The sequence below is a fragment of the Chanos chanos genome, chromosome 9, assembly GCF_902362185.1.
Source record: "Chanos chanos chromosome 9, fChaCha1.1, whole genome shotgun sequence".
Classification (NCBI taxonomy): Eukaryota; Metazoa; Chordata; class Actinopteri; order Gonorynchiformes; family Chanidae; genus Chanos; species Chanos chanos.
The window spans coordinates 33,899,484-33,921,983 of record NC_044503.1 but is presented as its reverse complement, the minus strand read 5'-3'; the positions used below and the strand labels follow the sequence as shown (position 1 = coordinate 33,921,983).

The 22,500-nt window shown below is 43.9% G+C and overlaps 2 protein-coding genes across 2 annotated transcripts in view; one reads left to right on the top strand and one right to left on the bottom strand.

Annotated features, from left to right (window-relative positions):
- LOC115821095 (brain-specific angiogenesis inhibitor 1-associated protein 2) overlaps window positions 1–930 on the bottom strand; it is an 8,686-nt gene extending 7,756 nt beyond the window's left edge. The window contains exons 1-2 of the mRNA XM_030784856.1: window positions 883–930; window positions 252–327 (exon numbers count right to left, since the gene is read on the bottom strand). Coding sequence (XP_030640716.1) covers window positions 252–327; window positions 883–930 — 124 coding nt within the window. The remainder of the gene's footprint in view (window positions 1–251; window positions 328–882) is intronic.
- Window positions 931–14,033: 13,103 nt separating this feature from the next.
- LOC115821665 (neuronal pentraxin-1) lies at window positions 14,034–18,066 on the top strand. The gene is made up of 5 exons (XM_030785472.1): window positions 14,034–14,720; window positions 16,168–16,717; window positions 16,927–17,177; window positions 17,370–17,549; window positions 17,857–18,066. The coding sequence occupies exons 1-5, from the start codon at window positions 14,034–14,036 to the stop codon at window positions 18,064–18,066; spliced, it is 1,878 nt and encodes a 625-aa protein (XP_030641332.1).
- The last annotated feature ends 4,434 nt before the right edge of the window (window positions 18,067–22,500 follow it).

Genomic DNA, 22,500 nt, shown 5'->3' with positions numbered 1-22,500 from the left:
TTACGAAGCTGTTCTGTCTAGGAACGCCTGTACGTAAAACTTTGAAAAACAGCATTACGGAATACTCGGAATCACAAAGAACGTGTTCCAGAGACTTTTAATTCCCAAAATTCCTTAACTTATTAATTCCCGAAGTCTAGTACAGCTGGCGTATTTGGTCGCGTGACCGTTTAGGGAGGTCAGTGGTGATTAGGGTCAGACTCAGACTCAGTTGTGTTGGCTGTGACTCGTTTGTGTTGGCTGAGACTCACCCGTGAGAGCTTTCTCGTAGTGTTTTCCCATGGTCACAAAGTTCTTCAGGCTGGGGTTGAACTGGTCCAGGATGCCCTGGACAACCACAGAAAGAGAACGTGATAGAGGGAAAGAATCAATTCTGTTTGAACATGGGGGTATAGATGAGTGAACGAACAGAGAAAGGATGGATAGGGTTACGGATGGATGGATGGATGGATGGATGGATGGATGGATGGATGGATGGGAAAGTGGATGTCTGGATTTGGTTTGGTGTTGGATAGATAGGTGGATGACTTAGCGCATGATCTGAGGACAGGATGAATGTTTATATGGATTGACTGCAGATGGATGGACAGATGGATGGATGGATGGATGGATGGATGGATGGATTGATTGCAAATGGATGGACAGACATACACATGAACAGAGGGCTGGATGGATTAATGGAACTCAACCAAACATAAACATCATAAACTCTCAAGGAAGAATAAACCACCCTCTCAAAATCATTTTAAAACATGTAAAATCATTCGATGGACATTAAAAAGACACTAATTCTGCTCTTTGTCTGAGGATGGGACTGAGGGAAACAGGTGTAGTGTGTGTGTGGAGGGAAATAGAGGAAGCTGCGGTCTGAGGCGTTTGTACCTTATAGACGTTTTCCGTCATCTTGTTCACTTCATCAGAGCGTGACATGGTGTTTGCCTTTTCTCCTGACTTCACCTCCTCAGATAACTTACAATGTCAGATGTTAGAATGACTCACAACACACCCCTAGCAGAGAGAGAGAGAGAGAGGGGGGGGGGAGATCCAGTATCAGAATAAAACTATTTCAAATCATAAACTCAGTATTCAGACAATCCCGATCAAATATTTTCATCAGACGCCAATGCATGAGGACTTCTTCAACCCAACTACCTCACACGACACCACTCAGCCCCTTCTGAGATCGTTTAAACTGTCTCTCTGACCTAGGATCTCCTCATATAAAGCATCAAAACCCTGTTATATAACTCACAGAGCACAGATATTCAGTCCAGTGGATGACCTTTTCCAGGAATGTCACAGAAAAACATCATCCTCTCACTGAGAAAGAGACAGAGAGAGAGAGAGAGAGTGTGTCTGTAAAGGAAGTTTATGTGGTAACGTACACCGAGACTCCTGTCTGTTTACACAGGAACCATGGGAGAATCCTTGAGTCCATATATACCATTCACATCTGAAGTGATTCGCCCTTTGATTTTCATTTATTACTTGCTTATTGAGGAGCAATGACTACTAACAAGCAATAATAAACTGCTATTAACTTATCACTAGTGGTCCGTGCAAATATGTCGCTCCTTCAGTTATGAATACATTTAAAACGAATCTTATTTCCATTCAAAGTCTAAGATGTAAGAAATGACAACGAATGAGACATGACTTTATCTCAGTTCCTGCCTAATCACTGAGGTGCGGGGGGGGGGAGCAGTTGGAAGAATGCGTGTTTATTCAAGGCTCTGGTGTTTTCTTGGGCGAGAGCGGAGAGAGTGTTTGGCCCGCGGTTATCGCCGAGAGCGTAGGACGGAGCATTTGACAGGTCCCACAGGTCCAAATCACAGCAACCGCTTTTTCTAAAGCCGAGGCACAAGTGTCAAGCCACTGAACAAACAATTCACGCCGCTGCACGAGGTTTTTTTTGTTTCGTTTTGTTTTGTTTTTTTTGTCCTTTGGAACAATCTGGAGCGAGTCTGGAGCCAAGGAACGAAATTCCGATCGGGATTATTATTATTTTTTTGGTCTCAAAAGCCTTCTCCACCTCGGTGTAGGTTTTCTCCGTCCATCCGTTTTTTTTTTTGGTTTTTTTTGTAATCGCCGAGGGCGATTAACAGGAAAACGTTGACCCCGTGTGCGGTATCAGGAACGAACGACAGAAAACAAAAACATTTCCCCACAGACGTCCTGTTTCTCTCCTCGTCCCCCCTTCGCTCCTGTCGCTCACGCCGTCTCTCCCACGCTGTGTGACGCTAACCTCCCCTCTTCCGTCTTTCTTTCTCCCTCTCTCTTTCTGTCTCTCATCCCTCTCTCTTCCCCCTTTTCCTCCCTTGCTTTCCCCATTCATCGTCTTTCGTTTCACGTGTTTTGTATGAGATAGTTTGGTGAGAGGAGGCGCGTCGACGATACGCTAAATCAAGCAGGAAAAAAAAAACAAGTTTATTTGGGCCTCCAGCATCCTCCTGTCCTAAGACTCCCACTCAGACCCGGTCGTTATCCTGCTCAATGATATACGGACCCTGGTGTCACACTGCCAGAGTTTATTTACATTGAGTAAACAAGTGGACGGATGTATGACACTGAAAGGCAAAACTTCTTTAATATGACATATTTAATGAGTGACAACCAGCTGCTACACTCAAGTGCTGTGTCACCAAACTGTGTCCACGCAAGGATTTCTAATTCCAATTTTTCCCCTTTGTGTCATTTTAGTCAAAATCAGTCACAATATATGGTAAGAACCGTTGGACATACGCAGTTGAAAACTGAAACAGCTCTTGAATGTTGTTATTAATACGCAAATATTTACAGCAAGTGTGTCACGTGGTTATACACATCTCTGACCTTGTGACCTGTTCTGAGAGACACGGAGAAAGCGTCAGAGAGATAAGTGACATTAACTCTCTAAATACCACGTTTCTCGCGTTAAACCACTGATTCAGCCTGTGAGAATGTAATTTATGTGTCTGCGTGGTTATCAGAAAACAGTAACATTTTCACCACGGTAGTTAATAAAAATGTTCAACAAATACGTTGAGTCAGTGATTTAATCTTCGAAAGTTTCATGCGCGACACAGCGTGGTTTCACACTGTTGACGTAGGGCTAATCTGACAAGAATATCATATTTCATACATTCTCTCGCCAGATTACAATTAATGAGTTCACTTAAACAAAATCTCGTTTAGCCTCCAACGATTTGTGAAAATGATTTTTGTTACACATTTTCCTAATCTCTTGAAGTCTATGATACCGCATTCTTCGTTAGAGAGAAAGCAGTTTACAGAGACGCATTGCCACTGACGACTAGACCAACAAGAGAAAACTTGGCAACGCTGATTTGCCCATTTCCTACCAATGGACACCTGTTAATCTGGATACAAAACAAAACCGTTAAACGTAACGTTGCGTCTTTCGAAGGAGTCTTACCTTTTCTGAGTTCATCGTAGACTTTCCCCGGCTTTTGTTTCTCTCTTTTTTCCTCCCGCTGTTCTTTCAGTTCTCCCTCTCTCTTTTACTTTTTCCCTTCGCGATTGTGGGGGGTAGTTCGTTTAACCCACCACTGCACTAAATCTCTCTCACCCCCTTCAATGCCCCCGTTCTCTCTCCCTCCCTCTCTTTCACTCTCTCCCCCAAATCTCACTCGCACGAATCGGGGTCAGATATTTGGTGCCGCTCAGTACCTCTCCTCATTGTTCGCCAGATTATGTTCATTCCTTTACGCGCACCCAAACACGTGCAGAGAACCTTTTTAAAACGCATCCGCGATGTATATTTTTGATCGATTTTCCCCCTCAGCGCTAGCTCTGAATTTCACGGCAAAGCTGACTCCGAGACATACACGGCCTCACTTCTCCACTCCCTCTACTGCTCTCTCTGAATCTTAGACAATGTCCTCTCTCTCTCTCCCTCTCTCTCTCCCCCTCTCTCTCTCTCTCTCTCTCTCCCTCTCCCTCTCTCTCCCGGGCTGAATAATAATGAGGTAACGGGTTGAATAGCAATGCAGAGAATAATGACTGGGGACCGTTTCAACCTCAACCGCTCGAGACCGGAGGCACTTATCGTTGGACCAAACTACATTCAACGCTTCATTCATTCATTAATTCGTTCATTCGTTCATTAATTCATTCGCTTGTTCGTTTAGTCGTTCGTTCGTTCGTTCGAAAGAGACGAACGAACAACTCTCACGGCTGTTCCTAAATTCCATTCATATAGTTACAGGTTTTTGTCGACATCTAATTTATCCCCTGCCGCACATACGTGCCGGTACCAATCCGCCGCCTTAACAACAGGGTTCAGACGGATAAAACAAAACCAATTCAGAGGCATGACGTTGTTTACTTGCAGTCTTTGGGGGCAAAAACTATGATTCAGTCTAATAAAGTAACTAGTCTCCAGGATTCCACGTTGTCAGATGACTGCAATGATTCGTTTTTATTTTTAAATGCTTTTGAATGTGCTTTTAAACGTACCCCAGTCTTCTGACCAGATAAGAGCTGACCGCAGAAAGATTATAAACGCAAAAATTCAGACTGCAAAATGTTTAAAAAGACCTCAGAAAAAAAAAAAAAAAATCTTACATGATACAGTTTTTCCTACAAGAGATCCATGTGGCAAAGAAGATAAAGATATCATATATATATAATGAATAATAACAATTATATGTTTAAAGAGAAAAAAATGTCCTAGTTGCTTTGATAGTTTAAATTTCACAAACACTGCCATCTTATACACTTCCTCTGGGAACTCTCAACACTGTCACATCTTGTTACACCCATACACGGAAACTGTCTAACGATTCAGCCCTGTTATGTCTTATTACACCCATAGGCCTACATGGAAACTTTCAACCCTGCTCTATCTTATCACACCCCTACACAGAGACGTTCTTATGATTCAGCCATGTTGTATCTCTCAAATGATTCAACCCTGTTATATCTTATTACAGCCATACACAACAACGTTCTAATGTTTCAACCCTGTTGTGTCTTGTCACAGTCACACACACAAAAAAAACTCTCCGATGGTTTCTTGCAATACGACGAAGCCATCAAATCGTGAAAAGCCGTGTCCCACTTGAAATGACTGCGGGAGAAAAAAAAAAAGTTCTGTTTATTTCACGCGTGTCTATGCTCTCCCGCGCTAGCTTTGGCTGTGTATGGATCTCGTCTTTTTCCACTAATTACCTATTCATGTAGTCACAGATTTACTCGTTCATTTCGCCCCGTTCTTCCGAACACTTCCCTTGTTTTGTTCCTTTGATGTGACCTTCGACCTCTCCTCCCCCGGCTCCACACCCCTCCCACGGAACCAAGACGGAACGAGTGGCTCCACGAGAGGTCAAAAGGTCAACCCTGACATCAATCATTCAATCAACGGCCTAACATGTAACAGCAGCTCAAACACACACACTTCTTAACATTTCTTAATAATAATAATAATAATAATAATAATAATAATAATAAATGTTTAAAGTTTGTCAGATCAGCAAGTAAGGCAACAGTCAGAAGCAGACAGAGTATAACTGAAACCTCAGAGTTCAGTGGCAGAGTTGAGTTAGTTGAAGATATCGTTTTAACTTTGAATACTCTTCTGAACTGGAAAAGGAAGCACAAATGGAGAGCGATGGGCAATACTGGACATTAATCAATCGACTTTTTTATTTCTTTTCTTTGACTGGATGGAAATATAACTGAGCTCGTGACGGTTTGATAAACCAGGCGTGTTTTTAAACACTCGCAGGTCTAGGCTTAGCAAATGTTTCAGTCAAATTTATAAGACCGTGTTTTTTGTTCTAACCAAAGCACTTCTGTGAACAAATGAGGTTAAACGGCAGTACTGCTTATGCGTGGATTGTAGGTCAGTGTTTTAAAATGTAATAATACCCAGCCACCACTAGGTGGCGTACAAACAGTTTTTGGATTCAATCCAACGGGCAGCATATGTAGATGACGTCAGTGGTTAACAAGTTGCGGAAGCCCCGAGGCATGCCACGAGTCTATTTCGTGGGTTTAATCTCTGGAAAGATTTCTAGAAAGTTCCTAAACATACTGGACTAGGAACATTGCCTGGCTGAAATAGATGTCTAATAGTAGAAAGAGAGACTGTTTTCTTTCAATTTGTAAGGAAGATTTCTGTATTTAAAATCGGGCAACTGCAAACTGTTCTAGTAAATTTCAAATATCTCAGAGAGAGAGCGAGAGAGAGAGAGAGAGAAATGTATGTGAGGGTGTATGTGCAGACATAGACATTGAATAATGAGGCTGTGTGTGTGTGTGTGTCTGTAGGCTGGAACATGTATGTATATGTGTTGTGTGTGTCCATCCTGCCTGTAATTAAACCTGTTTCCTTCTTTCTGCCTGAGTGTGTGTGTTAAGGTCTGACTGACGCACAGAGAGATAAAGAGATCACCAGCCCCACTCATTCAACAGTGTCCTGTCTGTGTCCTAGTAACCAAAAATGGTAGATTCCTCTCTCTCTCTCTCTCTCTCTCTCTCTCTCTCTGTCTTTCTTTATCTGTGTCATTCTGGGTCTACGCCAACAACTTTCCTGGAATTTGGAGAGTGCCTCAGTTAGCAAAGTGTGACACTGTTCTCAGTCTGTGTGAGTGTGTGTGTGTGTGTGTGTGTGTGTGTGTGTGTGTGTGTGTGCGTGTGTGTGTGAGTGTTTCTATATGCATGTGCACTGTGTTCTCAGACTTGTCCGGGGGCAATGTTGGGTCTACATAAGGGATATGTGTTTTTCTTATTCTGTGTGTGCATGGGTGTGTGCGCGTGTGTGTGTGTGTGTGTGTGAGTGAGTGTATGAGTGTGTGAGTGTATGGGCATGTGTGTGTGTTTCTATATGCATGTGCACTGTGTTCTCAGACTTGTCGGAGGCAATGTTGGGTCTACGTAAGGGATTTGTGCTCTGTTTCTGTGAGTGTGTGTGTGTGTGAGTGCGTGTGCGTGCGTGCGTGTGTATGGTGTGTGTGTGTGTGTGTGCGTCCGGATTGTCCCACTTGGCTTCCAGCCTGTAATCTTTTTAAGGTTAATTATGTTAGTTTGTTTGTTTTTTTTCCACTGTCATTCACCACTGGAGACTTATAGAATCATACTGAAGTCAGACAGTGTTTATCCTCGACCGCCAGAGTACGAATTATACAATGACAAGTGGGGGCAACTTTTTTTTAATGATTATTTTATTACCGTGTGTTTGGAGATTTGTTCTGTCTGTACTTGTCATTTTAGTGGTGCCCAGTGATGTAAAATGTATTGTGTTAGCCAAGAATTCAGGCATATTTAGCCAGATGTGAGAGAGAATTGCTGTCTTGTCATAGATTTTACTTTAAAGAAAAAGACAATAAAATCTGCCTCACGTGGTTTTTGTTGTTGTTGTTGTTGTTGTTGTTGTTGTTGTTGCTGTTGTTGTCGTTGTTGTTGTTGTTTTTTTGTTGCCCATTGGCCATATATATATATATATATATATATATATATATATATATATATTTATTTATTTATTTATATTTAAAGGGTTTCTCAAAATCAGGTTTCACCCTTAACTCATATTTAGAGGCTGACTGTTACCTAGGAAACAGAAGTGTGCACTCTTCAGCCAATCAGAGACTTCAGAGTTCAGTTTATATGAAATTCAGGAGCATGCCTGAGCTCCTGAGTCAAGTCTCAGGAAAGGTAGTCTGGCCTGACAAGTGAGAGAAGATCTGATGACCTTCAAAAGAAATTTCTGACAGAGTCGTAGCGTAACCTGTCATTGCTGTACTATGAACGTATGATATTATCGTGTTTCAGCTGTTATTACAACATTATAGCATAGTCATAAGAATTCTATAACAGATTCAAAAGATTCTGTAACAAGATCAAAACGTCACCATGGAAACCATTCAAAAATCACTGAACGAGTAAAGCGATGGGTAATATGTGAGTGCTATGGTTAAACTGGGTTGGCAGCAGAGAACTTTTCCTCCCCCCGTGCCACGGGCAGCTGCTGGGGAGATCACCTTTGGACAAACTGAGCCGTGAAATCTGGGTTCTTGGTTTGAGGCCAGTCAGATTCTAAAGTTAAAGCTGTCAGGTCGAACTTGTGCCCTCGGAACAACACAGTTAAACACGCACACACACATGCACGCGCACACGCACACATATATACACACACACACACTAGACATATGCACAGACACACAGACACACAGGCACACAAACACATACACACACACACACACACACACACACGCACGCAAAAACACACACACACACACACACACACGCACACAAGCACGCAAAAACACACAGACACAGACACACAAGCACACAAACACATACACACACACACACACTCACACTCACACACACACACACACACACAAACACAAACACATACACACACATACACACACACACTTTCTCCATCAGCATTTTGCATTTGCTTTTGCGCACTCACTGTTCCAGGTAGCTGACAGTTGGTTACATTTAGATTAGAATAGCTACTTGGCACACACTCTGACGGGTGAACTTGGTGTCTTAAGGGTCAGCGTGTTCATTTTTCTGGGTACACAGCCCCCCTCTGCCTGTACCACACCAGTGTTCTGTGACGTCTGTCGTAATTAATAGGTTTGTGGCGAGGCCCGGTGGCCCGGTTCTGTTTGTTCTGCCTACGGAACCATGTTCTAAAAGGCTTTTGTGTCTGTTTCTTCTGACCTCAATCAGTTTGTCCATCTGTCGCCACGGTGACTGGGGCTTAATTAGGCCAGTTATCCCGTTAAGACCAACGAGAGCATGTGCTGCATGTCGAAGATGGGACCATCCCGGAAATCTCTCAGACCCCGGCGCACCACCCGCTGAGAGTGTCGCCCCCCCCTTCCACCCCCCCCCCCACCCCCCCGCAAAATGTCTGACGTAGGTTTCTTCATCAAATCTATAAAGGGGCCACTTTTTCAGTTAGTTATGGAAATATGTAAAATGTGTCGATGGCATGGTTTCGGTCTCTTAACTAAACAGACAAAACTCGATGAACAACAGGTTATTTCCACAGTAAGGGGCAGTGCTACACAGCTCACAACATAAACATACTAACATGAATATAGTCAAGACAAAAGGGTGCATGGTTAATGAGGGTTTTTTTTTTTAACTCTCAGTGTACATGTTCTGCTTAGATAAGTCAATGACCTCTGGTTAAGGAGTAATTCTAGGACAAATGGTTGCACTGGTGATTTAACGAGTATTAAAATCATCTTATGCCTGCCAATATCCACAGAAAAGTGTTTTGATTTTTTTTTTTTTTTCGTCTCATTCACTTTCAATGAAATCAACTAGATGGTGGCCCCATACCTCGCCAATCAAACTTGTGATCCACAAAAAAAACCTGGACATGACATGAAATATGAATACTAGATGGACGGAGGGAGGTGGGTGGGAAGGAGAGCGAGGAGGAGGAGGAGGAGAAGGAGGTAGGTAGGTGGGTAGAAGGGAGCGAGAGATAAGTCAAGGCACCTCTTCCAGATTAAATCTCTCTGAAGCAGCTCAGTGACTCAGATGGACTAACGCGATAACGGGATTCTATCTCTCTCTCTCTCTCTCTCACACACAAACACACACACACACAGGAAGACACGAGCAGGACCACAGGACAGGCAGGTAGGTTTGACAGACCCTACGCTGATTAACGACTAACTTAAAAATTTTAACAGCTTAACTGTCAGACAGACTCGAAAAGGAAACATGAGAATCATCCAACAGCTGATGCGTGTTACACACAAGAGCTTCCCACACTACCTCAGAGTTCCAAACTAATCAACTGTCACTCAACTGTCAGTTTTTTGTTTTTTTTTTTCTTTTTGAGTTTTAAGTTTTTTACTTCAGAACTGAGGGATTTTAAGGTAGTTATAAGGCTGTTTGTGAGGCGTGTGCGTCGTTGACTTATCGAAGGTGTTTCAGATGTTTTGAGAGCTGTACATCGGTTCGTGTTTCTGCATTCACGAGTCATTCTCTGGGGCTTTCTCGACAATACTTTGTTTATGATTACGTATATCTCTCTCTCTCTCTCAGTAAACAGAAGGGGTGAATGATGTGCTGTGCTCTCCAAAGCATCAGTTCGACATTTCAAACCATGGGTTTCCACTTGTTGCTCTGTGTGAAATACAGGGTCTTTTGGTGATCATCTCCTTCACATTCAGCTGATTAGACACGTGGAGCATTTTGACATGTGTCTGGTTGGCGTCATCAGTAAAACTCACTCTAAAACATATCTGAACTCAGGTTGTATGCTCATACAGTAAGTGTAAATATACTGTCTGCGATATTTGGCGTGTAAAGCCGGCGTCTGATGTATTAAACCTGCGGGTGACAAAGAGTTGGCATAGTCGGCCACTGGGCAGTGTAGCGTATAGTGTGGCACGGAGCATAGGGCTGGAGTGAGACTATAAAAGATTTTACAGGTGGAATATGAAATTTACAAAGACATTTTTTATAAAGTGAGTAAATGTAGGTTTTTTTTTGTATTGGTCCTCTTTTCAGTTATTTTTTTTCGGAGCAGTTCCTCTCCCTCTCTTTGTGTTCTACCCACAACTGAAACTCCAACCTACAAAACCGCAGGATTTCACCGTTACTCCGGGCTGTCGCTCATCGCCGGTTGATTTTTTTTTAACGCGCTTTGTTAATGCGCATCTAAATCGTTAACGGTGGAAAAGCCACGAAATGAAAGTGCGTCTGCGGCTTTGAAACAATGAACCGAAGTTGCGCGTCGAAAAAAGAAGCACGTCGTTACTCCAAGTTTAACCAACGGAATTACACGAACGCGACAGGATCGGGGGGCGCAAGTATTAGACAGAATAACGTGAACCCTCCTCAAGGGAATTCGAGACAACATTTAAAAAAAAAAAGAAAACAGGTTACATAAAGCGTAACGCAGGCCTTTTGTCGTAGGAATCAAGTATGTGGTAAATCTAATTATTTTGGTTTAATTATCTGTGGTAAATGTGCTCCCTCAGCTTTTGGGGGCTTATCACTAATCAGTCTCATTAATGCCAGAATGAAGCATATGGTCAGTCAGACATTAAAGTAATCAACAGTGCCCATGTTGAGCAGAAACGGCAGTAAACAGAGCCGCGGGCAGGGCCGGGGCAGGGCAGGGCCCCTTCAATCAGGCTAATTGAGTGGATTTGTGAAGGAAGATAAAATCAGAACTGAGCAGGCTGGTACAAGAGGGATTGACACCCTTCACCGAAGCGACCATCTGTCTGTTCTTTTTTTTCTCTGTGGGCACAGGGGAGAGATTACATGCAGACACACACACACACGCACGCGCGTGAACGCGTGTGCACACACGCACACGCACACGCACACGCACACACCCACACCCACACACCCGCACACACACGCAGACACACACACACACTCACACTCACACTCACACTCACACACACCCACACGCACGCATGCTCACACACACACACACACACACACACACACTAACACACACACACATGTTTGCATGCACACACCCATAAATACACATAGGCACTCGAGGTCAAATCAGGTGAGATGTCAGCAACTAAACAGAGAGAGGAAGAGAGAGAGAGAGATAGATAGATAAATAGATAGAGAGAGAGAGAGAGAGAGAGGTTACTATGCACTATATGTGTACACAAATGAAAAATGATATCAGTTTTCAGCAGTTTATGAGAAATATTGTCCTTATTTCAAGCTCTTTTTACTGAGTAGATCAACCAACTTTTGATCATAAAGTATAATGTGTTTATGCCCTGCACAGATACGTAAATAATTCTTGTAGGAAAAAAAGGGAGTTTAAAAAGAGAGTTATTCTCTCAGGGTCAAACTATACTTTCACCCAGTAAAGAAATGTTACAGTGTAAATGTCTTCAAAGGCCCAAGCTCCAGGCCCCAATGTCCAGGAGGAGACAGAAGACAGACGTTTGACGGCCGATAAGAATGTCAGGCCTTAAAATGCACCACAAGAGCCAAATACTCACACAACCTTTTGATGAATAGAAAAAATAGACATGACCCCTTTTTTCCTGGAATTTAGAGGGCCGTAAGAAGGAAAAACGAGTTTCTTAAAGAGTTCATTTTGTTGTTCTAAAAACAATGGTTTGAGTCCGATGAATAGGCAGGACCGCGTGGCAGAGTGACGGGGCGCAGTGCTGACGTAAGATTCAACCTTAAAAGTTAAGCAAATGTCCTTCCGCAGTAGCGTAGAAGGTCAAGGAATGAACGGCCAAGACACGACTTTAATTTTACGTTCTGAACCTATGGTCTCTCTTGGACGCTTCGGCGAAATTAAAATGTGCTGCAGGCAACAGTTCCAAAAGTGCGTTTAAAAAACAAAATTTGAACATACTCCGAAACACTCCTGAAGATTTAAGAAATTGATTTTTTTTTTTTTTTCGTCACACGAAATACTCAGACGGTCGTCAGTGTTGTTTATTTTTGCTTCAAGGTCGCCCGCCCGCCAGCTGAATCCTTTTAATACCGGACCATTGGTACAGACTAAGATCGCCGCATTAACCCCGCCAGTATATGTCTGATACACGCAGACACTATATGCTGTCACCAGAGTTCTTGCCTTATCTGTGTGGTTTACATCGTTATTTAACGGTTGGAAAAAAACAATTAACAGAGATTAGTCGCGTTTCTTCTCGTCTCACGAACAAAGACGATGCCAAGATACAGAACGTGATAGAGTCCGCGTGATTTAGCAGCTGTTCCATTAACGGGGGGTAGGCGGGAGGACTGCACGAGGTGAAACGCGGGCAAGAGGGAAAAGCTCCTTAAAATCAGGCCGCCGATTTTGCCCCGCGCGGACCATGTTTTATTGCTTAAGCCACGCGATTAAATATCGTTTAAATCAGTTTGTCACACTGCGGTTCGTCTTGAAACAAAGTTCGAAGAACAAAGCGCTGAGAAAGAGTTTTTTTTTGCGCTCTTTGTTTTTAGCTCGGACAAAGGTGTGGCCCTCTTCAACTGATTAGTGGTCGACCTGTCCTGCCCATTCTTCTAGCAATTAATCCCCCAAATCCAATTATTGCATCAACTCTGGACGGAGTAAATACCCCACACAGCACGGGAACAAAACGGAAGTGTAGGCTACTTATCGCAAGAGTTGGCCGTTCGCTTTAATTGTAAATGCGCCAGCCGCTTGTTTTAAAGGACGTTGTTTGCTCGGAAACAGCAACGAAAAACCGGGGCGCCTTAAGAGAGGGGGAGTCAGAACGATTCCAAGGGGCACAGCACTGACAGGGGCCCCTCGTAGAACTCTATTTATAACGCTGTTAAAGTTTGGGGGGGGGGGGGGGGGGGGGGGGGGGCAAAATCATATTCTTTCATAAGGCCAAAAATTTCTAGCGTGCCCCTGAATGCAAAATAAAGATATCGCTTCCAGCACAAGCCCACACGTACAAACACGCAAAGAGCACACGCTCTCTCGCGCACACTCTCTAATCCCAAAGATGACCCTTGATGATTCTGGCCCGCACCACAACCTTCCAAGGAATACCGCTGACGCACACTCACCCACAACTGGCGGTCTACGTTGCACAGGTCCATAATCTCATTTACGTTGCTGGCGAGCGTCGCGTTCATGCGCATTGTTTCGGTTTGACGCAAGCGTTGAATGTAAAAACCGTTAACTGGAACCCTTAAGATGAACTTCGTTACGTTTGGTAAGGTACCACAAGGTGTGTTCTTTCACAGACCACATGGTGAGAGTTAACGTAGTGGAGTGTGACGCAACTGAATGATTCGAATGTGTTCTATCCCTTTAACAGGTCGTTACACTGAACGGTTTGGGCAAAGAGTTGAGCTGAGCTGGCGCAATCATCGACACAGACGTATTAATTCCGACCGCTGAAGCAAGAAGCAAACCGGGACTGTGAGTGTGGCAGAGTAGAGAGAAACAAGACTTTATTTCAGTCCGGGTCAGTTGCACTTCACCGTTGGAAACACTGCTGCCTACCGTCCCAGAGTGATTGGGTAAAGTTCGGTCTATCTCCAAATACACACCACTAACATAAACAGACATCAGTCAGAAAACAAACATGGAGCTTGTTTCACGCCAAACACGTCACGCTCCTGGACCCAAAAGGATTCTTCCTCTCCTCCTCTTCCTCTCCTCCTCGTCGCTCTCCGTCGGCGTTGGCAGCTCAATGCCCGGATCGGAATATGACTACGGTTCCCACACCAGGTTCATCTGCACCCCCATTCCGGCCGACGCCGACCCCGGCTGTTTCCCGAACCCGGGAGGTGGTCCTGCAGGCTCCGGGCCCGGCAGCGGTCACCACGGCGGTGGGCCGGGCGGCAACGGTTGGTGGGGGATGTCGGAGGAGGCGAAGGCGACTATCCTACACCTGCGGGAGAGCCTAGTCCAGCAAAAAGAGACCATACTGGACCAGAGAGAGACCATACGCGAACTGACCGCCAAGCTGACCCTCTGCGAAGGTTTCGGCCGCGGCGTTAGCGCCAGCGACGACGACCGCCGCCACGGCCCTACCCACCCGGCTCACCACGCCCTCCCGCACCACGCCTACCCGCCCGACGGCGGTCACCACGGCAACCACGCGTCGGAGCCGCACTACGGCGGGGTCGGGGGTCACCACCAGCGGGGCAAGACGGCGGCGCTAACAGACAAACACGCGACGGGGGAAATGTCAGCCCTTCCTCTGTCCACGCCAGAGCAAATGGGCAGAATGTTACAGTCCCTGAAAGAACGACTGGACAACCTGGAGGTGAGGAAACGAGAGAGAGAGAGAGAGAGAGAGAGAGAGAAGAGAGAAAGTGCGAGTGTGTGATTTTCTCTGCTTTTCTCTGCTATGGTGCAGTCTTTCTGAGAGTTTGGGTAGTTCCCTTTGACAGATTGCATGGTTCAGCATCTCGGTGTGTGTGTGTGTCTGTGTGTGTCAGACAGAGAGAGAGAGAGAAATGCAATGATGACGACTACATTTAAATACATATCTCTGATCTGCCCATCAAATGAACACTAAGTGGTAGCCTAGCGCCCCAGATGCTCATTGTACATGTGATATCACAGGGAGAGCTGTTAGCCACACTGGGGGAGTTGACACTCAGCATCTGGATTAGACTGTGCTGACAAAGGCCTGAGCTAGCATGACTGTCCATGAGCGTAACACTTAAGAGCTTGTGTCATAGTGGACCCTGACACTTCTCTCTCTCTCTTTCTTTCTCGCTCTCTCTCTCTCTCTCTCTCTCTCTCTCTCTCTCGGAGTAGTGACAGCTGTGTGTGGGGGGTGGAGCTGATGAACCTCAGAGTCGATTACCGTGATCTGTCTTGATGTCTCTTAAGCAGAGAGAGAGAGAGACACACACACACACACAGACACACACACACATGCGCACACACATATACCACAAACGTACCCAAAGCTGGATTTACGGAGGGAGAAAGGGGCAAAGAGGGAGAGAGAATATCTGAGCATTTTTCAGACGTTATTAGCCGCTCAAAGAGTTTTTACACAGGATTAACATCGCGATGCATAACAGAACAGATTTAAACGTATGGAAATACAAATCACAAAAGCGGTCACATGCGTGTGTCTCTATGTGTGTGTGTGTGTGTGTGTGTGTGTGGAGATCGCCGAAAACGACATCATAGGCGACGCCTTTTCCAGAATTATACCAGGATCACATTTATCCCTTCACATGCTGTATGAAATATGTATATAGATATAAATGCATAATATATATGAATGGCATACACATATACGTATGTCCTCTGTTGGAGCCATGGTCTCAGGCGCACTAAGCCGGCGTTGAGGGAAGTTCCGAACTCTCAGACTGTGTCGGTGTCTTTGTTTGTTCGCTGGTCTCCTTTCCCTCCCGTACACACGCGTACATGCGAGTGCGTCAGGCGTCAGGGCCATGTGCCACGGCCGTGGGTTGGCAGGGAGGGTACGCTTCCAGTGCTGACAGAGGAATAATGCCCCGCTCAGTCATAACATGATAATGGGATGAGAGGAGAGAGAGGGTGTGGGCTAATCCCCACGGCTCCACATTACTCTCATTACGCATCAACCTGTCTCATCCCAAAATATACTGTTATGCTCTCACAAACCCCCGCCGACGGCCTACGCTCAATACCGTGTTTGTCATTTTAGATAATCTCTCTCTCTCTCTCTCTCTGTCTGTCTCTCTGTTGGTCTCTTTTCGTGTGAGCAGACGCGGAACACCTCCACCACCTACTCCAGTTCCCTCAAAGACCTGTTACAACGCAAGATCAATGCCCTGGAGCAGCAGCTGCAGCATTACACGTCATCTACCAATCAGCACGACTACGACAGTGGTCACCACGGCGATGACCATGCTGATGGCCACCATGATGACGTGCACCACAGCGATCACCACGATGACAGTCACCGCGACGACAGCCACCACCACGACGACGGTCACCATGAAGATGGTCACCATGATGACGGTCATCACGAAGAAAGTCACCCTGACGACGGTGATCATGACGACGCTCATCACGACGACACTCACCACGACGACGGTCACCATGACAGTCACCACAACGACAGCGATCACAGCGATGATCACCACGACGACGAGGAGCACCACGACGACGAGGAGCACCACGACAACGAGGCAGATGGATATGACTATCCAAGGACGTCCTATCAGTCACAGGGACACAGGAATACGTTCAACGGGGTGCATAGCAAACTGGATGCTGTTCTGAATCACCTGCAAAACAGGCTTTCAGACACAGGTAACAGAGGCCTCTAAAACACAGCCAGTAGATGAGATTAAAACATGTCGAGTGTCCCAGACACAGGTAACAGTCTCTAAAACATAATCAGTGGGTTTAGAACATGTGATGTCATTTAGAGCATCACAGTGCGAGAAACACACACACACGCACACGCACACACACACAGACACACAAACACACTCAACACTTGTCCGTTCCTCCCCTAGGCCTGCGGAGGAAGGGTGCTGCCTCAGAGTCGTTCCAGATCGGTTTCCCCATGCGCACCAACTACATGTACGGCCGCGTGAAGCGGACGCTGCTCCACGAGATCTTTGCCTTCACGCTGTGTCTGTGGCTGAAGGGAGGAGCAGGACCTGGACTGGGAACCCCCTTCTCTTACTCAGCACCCGGACAGGCCAATGAACTGGTGCTCATAGAGTGGGGCAGTAACCCTATGGAACTACTCATCAACGACCAGGTGAGAGCGAGAGAGAGTAAGAGAGAGGGAGAGAGAGAGAGAGAGGGAGAGGGGGAGAGAGAGAGAGAGAGGGAGAGAGGGAGAGAGAGAGAGAAATACAGAGTTGTCATGATGGAAAGGCTGTGTGTTTGCACTTAAGAAAGGTGACTTTCTCATCACTCTGTGTGTGTGTGTGTGTGTGTGTGTGTGTAGGCGGTGACGCTGCCCCTCTCTCTGAGCGACAGTAAGTGGCATCACGTGTGTGTGACGTGGTCGACACGCGACGGCCTGTGGGAGGCGTATCAGGACGGAGTGAAGAGAGGCTCCGGCGACAGTCTCTCCCCCTGGCACCCCATCAAACCCGGGGGAGTCTTCATCCTCGGACAGGAACAGGTAAAGACACACACACGGACACACACACACACACAGGCACACACGCTCTCTGTTTCTCTCTCCGTCACACACGCATACACACACACACACACACACGCACATGCACGCGCGCCCGCACACACACACACACACACACTCTCTCTCTCAGACACACAGTTTTTCACCTAGTGTTTTAGGCCTGGCAACTTTCTGTGTCCTCCCTCAAAAGCAGAAACAGTCTTATTGTCATATATTTGTATGAGAGAATTATGTCCTTGGTCTTGCTATCGTGACATCACGCTCGCTGTCTTTCCCGTTACCCTCTCAGGATACGCTGGGCGGTCGTTTCGACGCCACGCAGGCGTTTGTGGGCGAGATCTCCGACGTGCAGATGTGGTCTCACGTCCTCACCCCTCACGACATCTACGGCCTGGCGTCCTGCGGCGGTCACATGACCGGCGACGTCATCGCCTGGGCGGAGTCCGTCGTGGAGCTGCACGGCGGAGTCACCAAGTACCCCTTTGACCCCTGCTACTGAATCGGGGATCAAAGGTCGTCGCACTGAGACATGGGCCGCGGAGCGGAGATGGAGAAATTGCACTAATGTTGAACGACTCAAAGACTGCTACAGAAAAAAAAAAACACAAACATTCACCTTTTTATTTATATTATTATTTGCAATATAAATATCTTGCCTTCTGTTCTAGGAGACGATGTTCCTTATCAGTCCGTCCTTACCTAAGAGACTTGAACATAATTCCTTATTTATATTTGTGTGTGTTTCATTTATTTGTTTGCCTGTTTGAAATGTAATTTGCGTTTGCATTTCTCTGTAGTTCTGGTCGTTTTGAGACAACTCGACTGTTAATGAACGCTTTAGTGACAAGTTAAGACATATGGTGTATTGTTACAACACAGGAATTAGTTTACGCAAGTTTAATAATACATTAGGAGAGATCTCATTTTGGATTGGCATAGTTTATGTACTTAATCGGATACTGACCAATAAGAGTAGACATTAAAGCATTGCTTTAAAGACAAAAAATGACTGGATTGTTCCTATGGGAAAAATCCTTGAAAGATACAGCAAAAAACCAAAGACAGGTAGAGAGACAAATAGAAGGAATGAGAATTAAAAGTCATTCTCAAAAACGTTGCTTTTTAAAATTTTTGTTTGTTTGTTTGTTTGTTTTAGTGCCCCATCACAATTTATTTACGTATTTATTTATTTTTATTTATGGATGCTTGCACAAAAAGGTGTTGATGTTTAAATGAATAGTGTCGAGGTGAAAATTGTACAAAAATATTTATGTGATGTAAATTATTTCTGAAAAGAACACATATCCATCTGATCACACTATATTAAATTTTTGATGGCTTTATACAAGATGTAGACACACAAATAGATAGATAGATAGATAGATAGATAGATAGATAGATAGATAGATAGATAGATAGATACAGACTTATCACCTAAATACAGTCTATACATGGACATACTGTACATAAGTCTATATGACACACTTAGAGTCTGACACATACGGGTCTCTAATTAAAACCATTTCATTTTGTCGTCATAAACCTTTGTCAGGCTAAGACACGTTGTCTGTGGATGCCGTGGGAATATAGAGAGGAATGTGTAGTGTTCGCTAATTTTTTTTTTTTTTTACACATGTCAGTGTGAACATGGCACTCTGTAGACAGCAGAGAAATGTTTAAAAATGTATTTATGAGTTGAGTTTATTTTTTTGACGCGCGCGAGTTCTGAATGTCAGTGGTTTACGCTGTGTTTGTTATTTATAAAACACAGCTGGTAGAGGACCAGGTTTTTGTAAAACGCAGAGTGAAAAAAAGAAATTCTCCAACACTCTCATGTATGTTACATTTCACTTTTCCCCTTTCTGAATGTTTGTTTGTTTGTGTATTTTTATGGCCAAATGAATAGACCATTTCTGTGGTTGTCACCTATTGTAATATCCTTCAGTGTTGGATAGATTTACTAGTCTGATTTGTTGTAAATGAGGAAAATGTTTATTTACTTTGCTTTATCTGAAACTGTTGGCGACATTTTATATGTTTGTAACTTTTGGACGACAAATTGGTCAGGATCCCGAAATCGGATCCTGACACTTTTAAAGAAATGTGTAGTTTATTGTCCTTTGGGTTTGTATTTTATTCTTCAACCCTTTTTCTTTTGGTGTTTCTTTATTTATGTATTTATTTATTTATTTATTTTTTACCTCCAAGCCCTCTAGTCCTTTGATGGCATTTATGTAACTACGGGCATTAAAAATGTCAACATTTTGACAGCATTTGTAAAATAAAAAAAATGAAAAAAAAAAAATCAGATACGTCGTCTGTCAATATGCGTTTAGATGAATAAGTGGATCAACAGCACAGACAAATATGTAGATCAAGATCACATCATGACGTGACATATTAGCTACTTCTTTCTTTTACCGACAAAATATTACCATTTTTGCAGGGAGGTTTGATGTTTGAATAATCAAACTAGGCTACGTCAATAACGTTTAAGGTCGTCATTATCTATTATAACATACAGACTCATCAATAATTATCGTCTGAGGCCTGTATGGCTGCACAAAACGACGTCTTTGGCGTAAAATAGTATCGTATTTGAGATGGGATCGCCCTTAGCTAACCTTTCCATCCTCTGGACTCCCCCCTCTCAGAGCAGGTCTCTCTCTCTCTCTCTCTCTCCCCAGGGGTATCGTAATCATCCTAATCCATTACATACCATCTGCATTAATGTTCTGACGCACAGTCGCTGCAAATCCGGCCCGCATCACTGCCGGACACATCAATACGGGGCTGCCAGGGACTGGTTCCCTGAATTGATAAATTAAATGGACGTGTGGGAATATTTGGGTGTAAAAGTAGAGATCGTCGTCATTGTCTTTATCTCAGAATTCACTTTGTTTTACTGGATTGTTGGGCCTCGGTGGAACGTGCATTTGACCGTTAACTGAAAACTAACAACAAACACCGGTTGTTTCGAGTCAAAGCTGAATGACTACAAAATACGCATATGTATTTGGTAAATAACTTATAAACAATACATTACAGGCTATATTACTGCCTCCAACAAACAGGAAATGTCCCAAACGCAAAGCTATAGCTAATTGGATGAGTCTCGTTGGCTGTGTCAGAGCCAGCAATAACCACTGTTGTCCACCAGAGGGTGACACAAAGACGGACGCGTTTGATCACAGCGTGACCGTTATCTGATCTAAAGGAAGAGTCTAATGACATTTGACTCATACGTATCTTTCTCGCAGCAGGTTTGAAAGAGACTTAAACATTAAAGACTTCACGAGAAACAATGGCACAAAAATCGCAGTTTTGACATAAAAAATAACTTCAAAATAAACAGAGGTACTCTTAACGGCTATGAGATTTCTCATTTATAACTAGACGGGAGGGGGTGAAGTAAACAAACATCACACAAACGAGAACATTTTTTTTTTTTTATATTTGTTTTTATTTCAGCTTTTATTGTTCCAGGTGTGTTCCTGGCACCAGTGTACCGTGACTTTGTGGGTTTTATTTTTGCTACATCAAAGCACTGTCCGCCTGCCATTTGTGAGTTTCTGTAAACAACATTTCATACTAAAGACATCTCTTTCACAGGAAGGGGGAGGGGGGGGGGGGGGGCGGGGGAGGGTTGGCAAATCATTCTGTTCCCACATTAATCTTTCCAATCATTAGCCCGCTGTAAGGTACCATCGGGGACATGTTATTTTGGCAACTTAACACGTCAAGGACGTCCAGATTTCAGTCCTATAAGAGTCAAGTGTTTACACGACTGTACTTAGAAGCTACTCAATTTCTGCTTCCTCTAGGCCACTGTATTCAAATAATTTCAATTCTCTCTTAATCTTGATTATTATAAACACGCAATGAAATAAGAGTACATACGCCTTCTTTTTTTTTTTTTTTTTAAGATTAACATTCACTTAACAATCGTTGGTTAGCGTAAGATATGAAGGGAGCAGTCAATTGTTCTAGTTTAAAAGCTTAGTTGTTTTTCGAAGACATTTTTCACATGTTACAGCACAGCTTAAAGCCTATTGGGAACTGCAGTACAGCCTATTTCACACCAGAGGGTGCTAGAGATACAGAGTAACGTACGGCCAATCCACATCGTCAGCATTTAGACTGCTGCAAACTCGTTTCAACAAGTAAAGTGCTTTAGGGATTGGTCCGTTTTAATTCCTCAATAATAATAATAATATCTAAATTTAGAGTTATCTAACAGTCCAAATACAGAGCGCTAATAATAAGACTAGTCATATCCGTGGGGAAACATTTCAAGAGTCAAGCAAAATGCGTTGCTACACAAAACTTTCAACATCGTCACTAATTGGTACGCTGTAATAATATAGTTACTATCGTTTCCCGAGAGATATTAGTGTTCCGTATTGTATGGGCTTTTTGTAAAGATTTATAAGCATCGTAAGGACATTCAACAGACAATCGGTCTCTACAAGACATGTTCTGGACCACAAATACGTGGTTTCTGTGCTAAGGAGATTAGCGTTCACGCACTGTGCTTCATTCATACACGCGACCCGATAGAGGTTTCTAAATCAAATTCTAAACGCCAATTCATCTATTAAATCAAGATTCAAACACGGAACACTAATAGTTTCTCTATACGTACCCAAACTAACACATTTCATTCGTTCCCGTATGGAAGATGCTTAGATTTACCACGTCATGCAACCCCAGCTAACGAAAAAAAAAACAAACAAACAAACAAAAAACGACAAAGAAGGAAAATAAACTAAACGAAAGAATAAATTAAATCTTTCAACAAATTTTTGTAAATAAACATACTCACATATTATGTACAGAAAACAAAATCAAACTTAAAAAAAAAAACAAAACATACACACAAAAAGCTGCCATTTAAACTCCTTCAAACCCACTAGTGTGTTTACACTTGGGT

Bases quoted from the DNA above. Each gene is read 5' to 3' on its own strand.
- LOC115821665 (XM_030785472.1), top strand. From the start codon at position 14,034: ATGGAGCTTGTTTCACGCCAAACACGTCACGCTCCTGGACCCAAAAGG. The intron at 17,178-17,369 runs GTGAGAGCGAGA...GTGTGTGTGTAG, and splicing joins AACTACTCATCAACGACCAG to GCGGTGACGCTGCCCCTCTC. The intron at 17,550-17,856 runs GTAAAGACACAC...TTACCCTCTCAG, and splicing joins TCATCCTCGGACAGGAACAG to GATACGCTGGGCGGTCGTTT.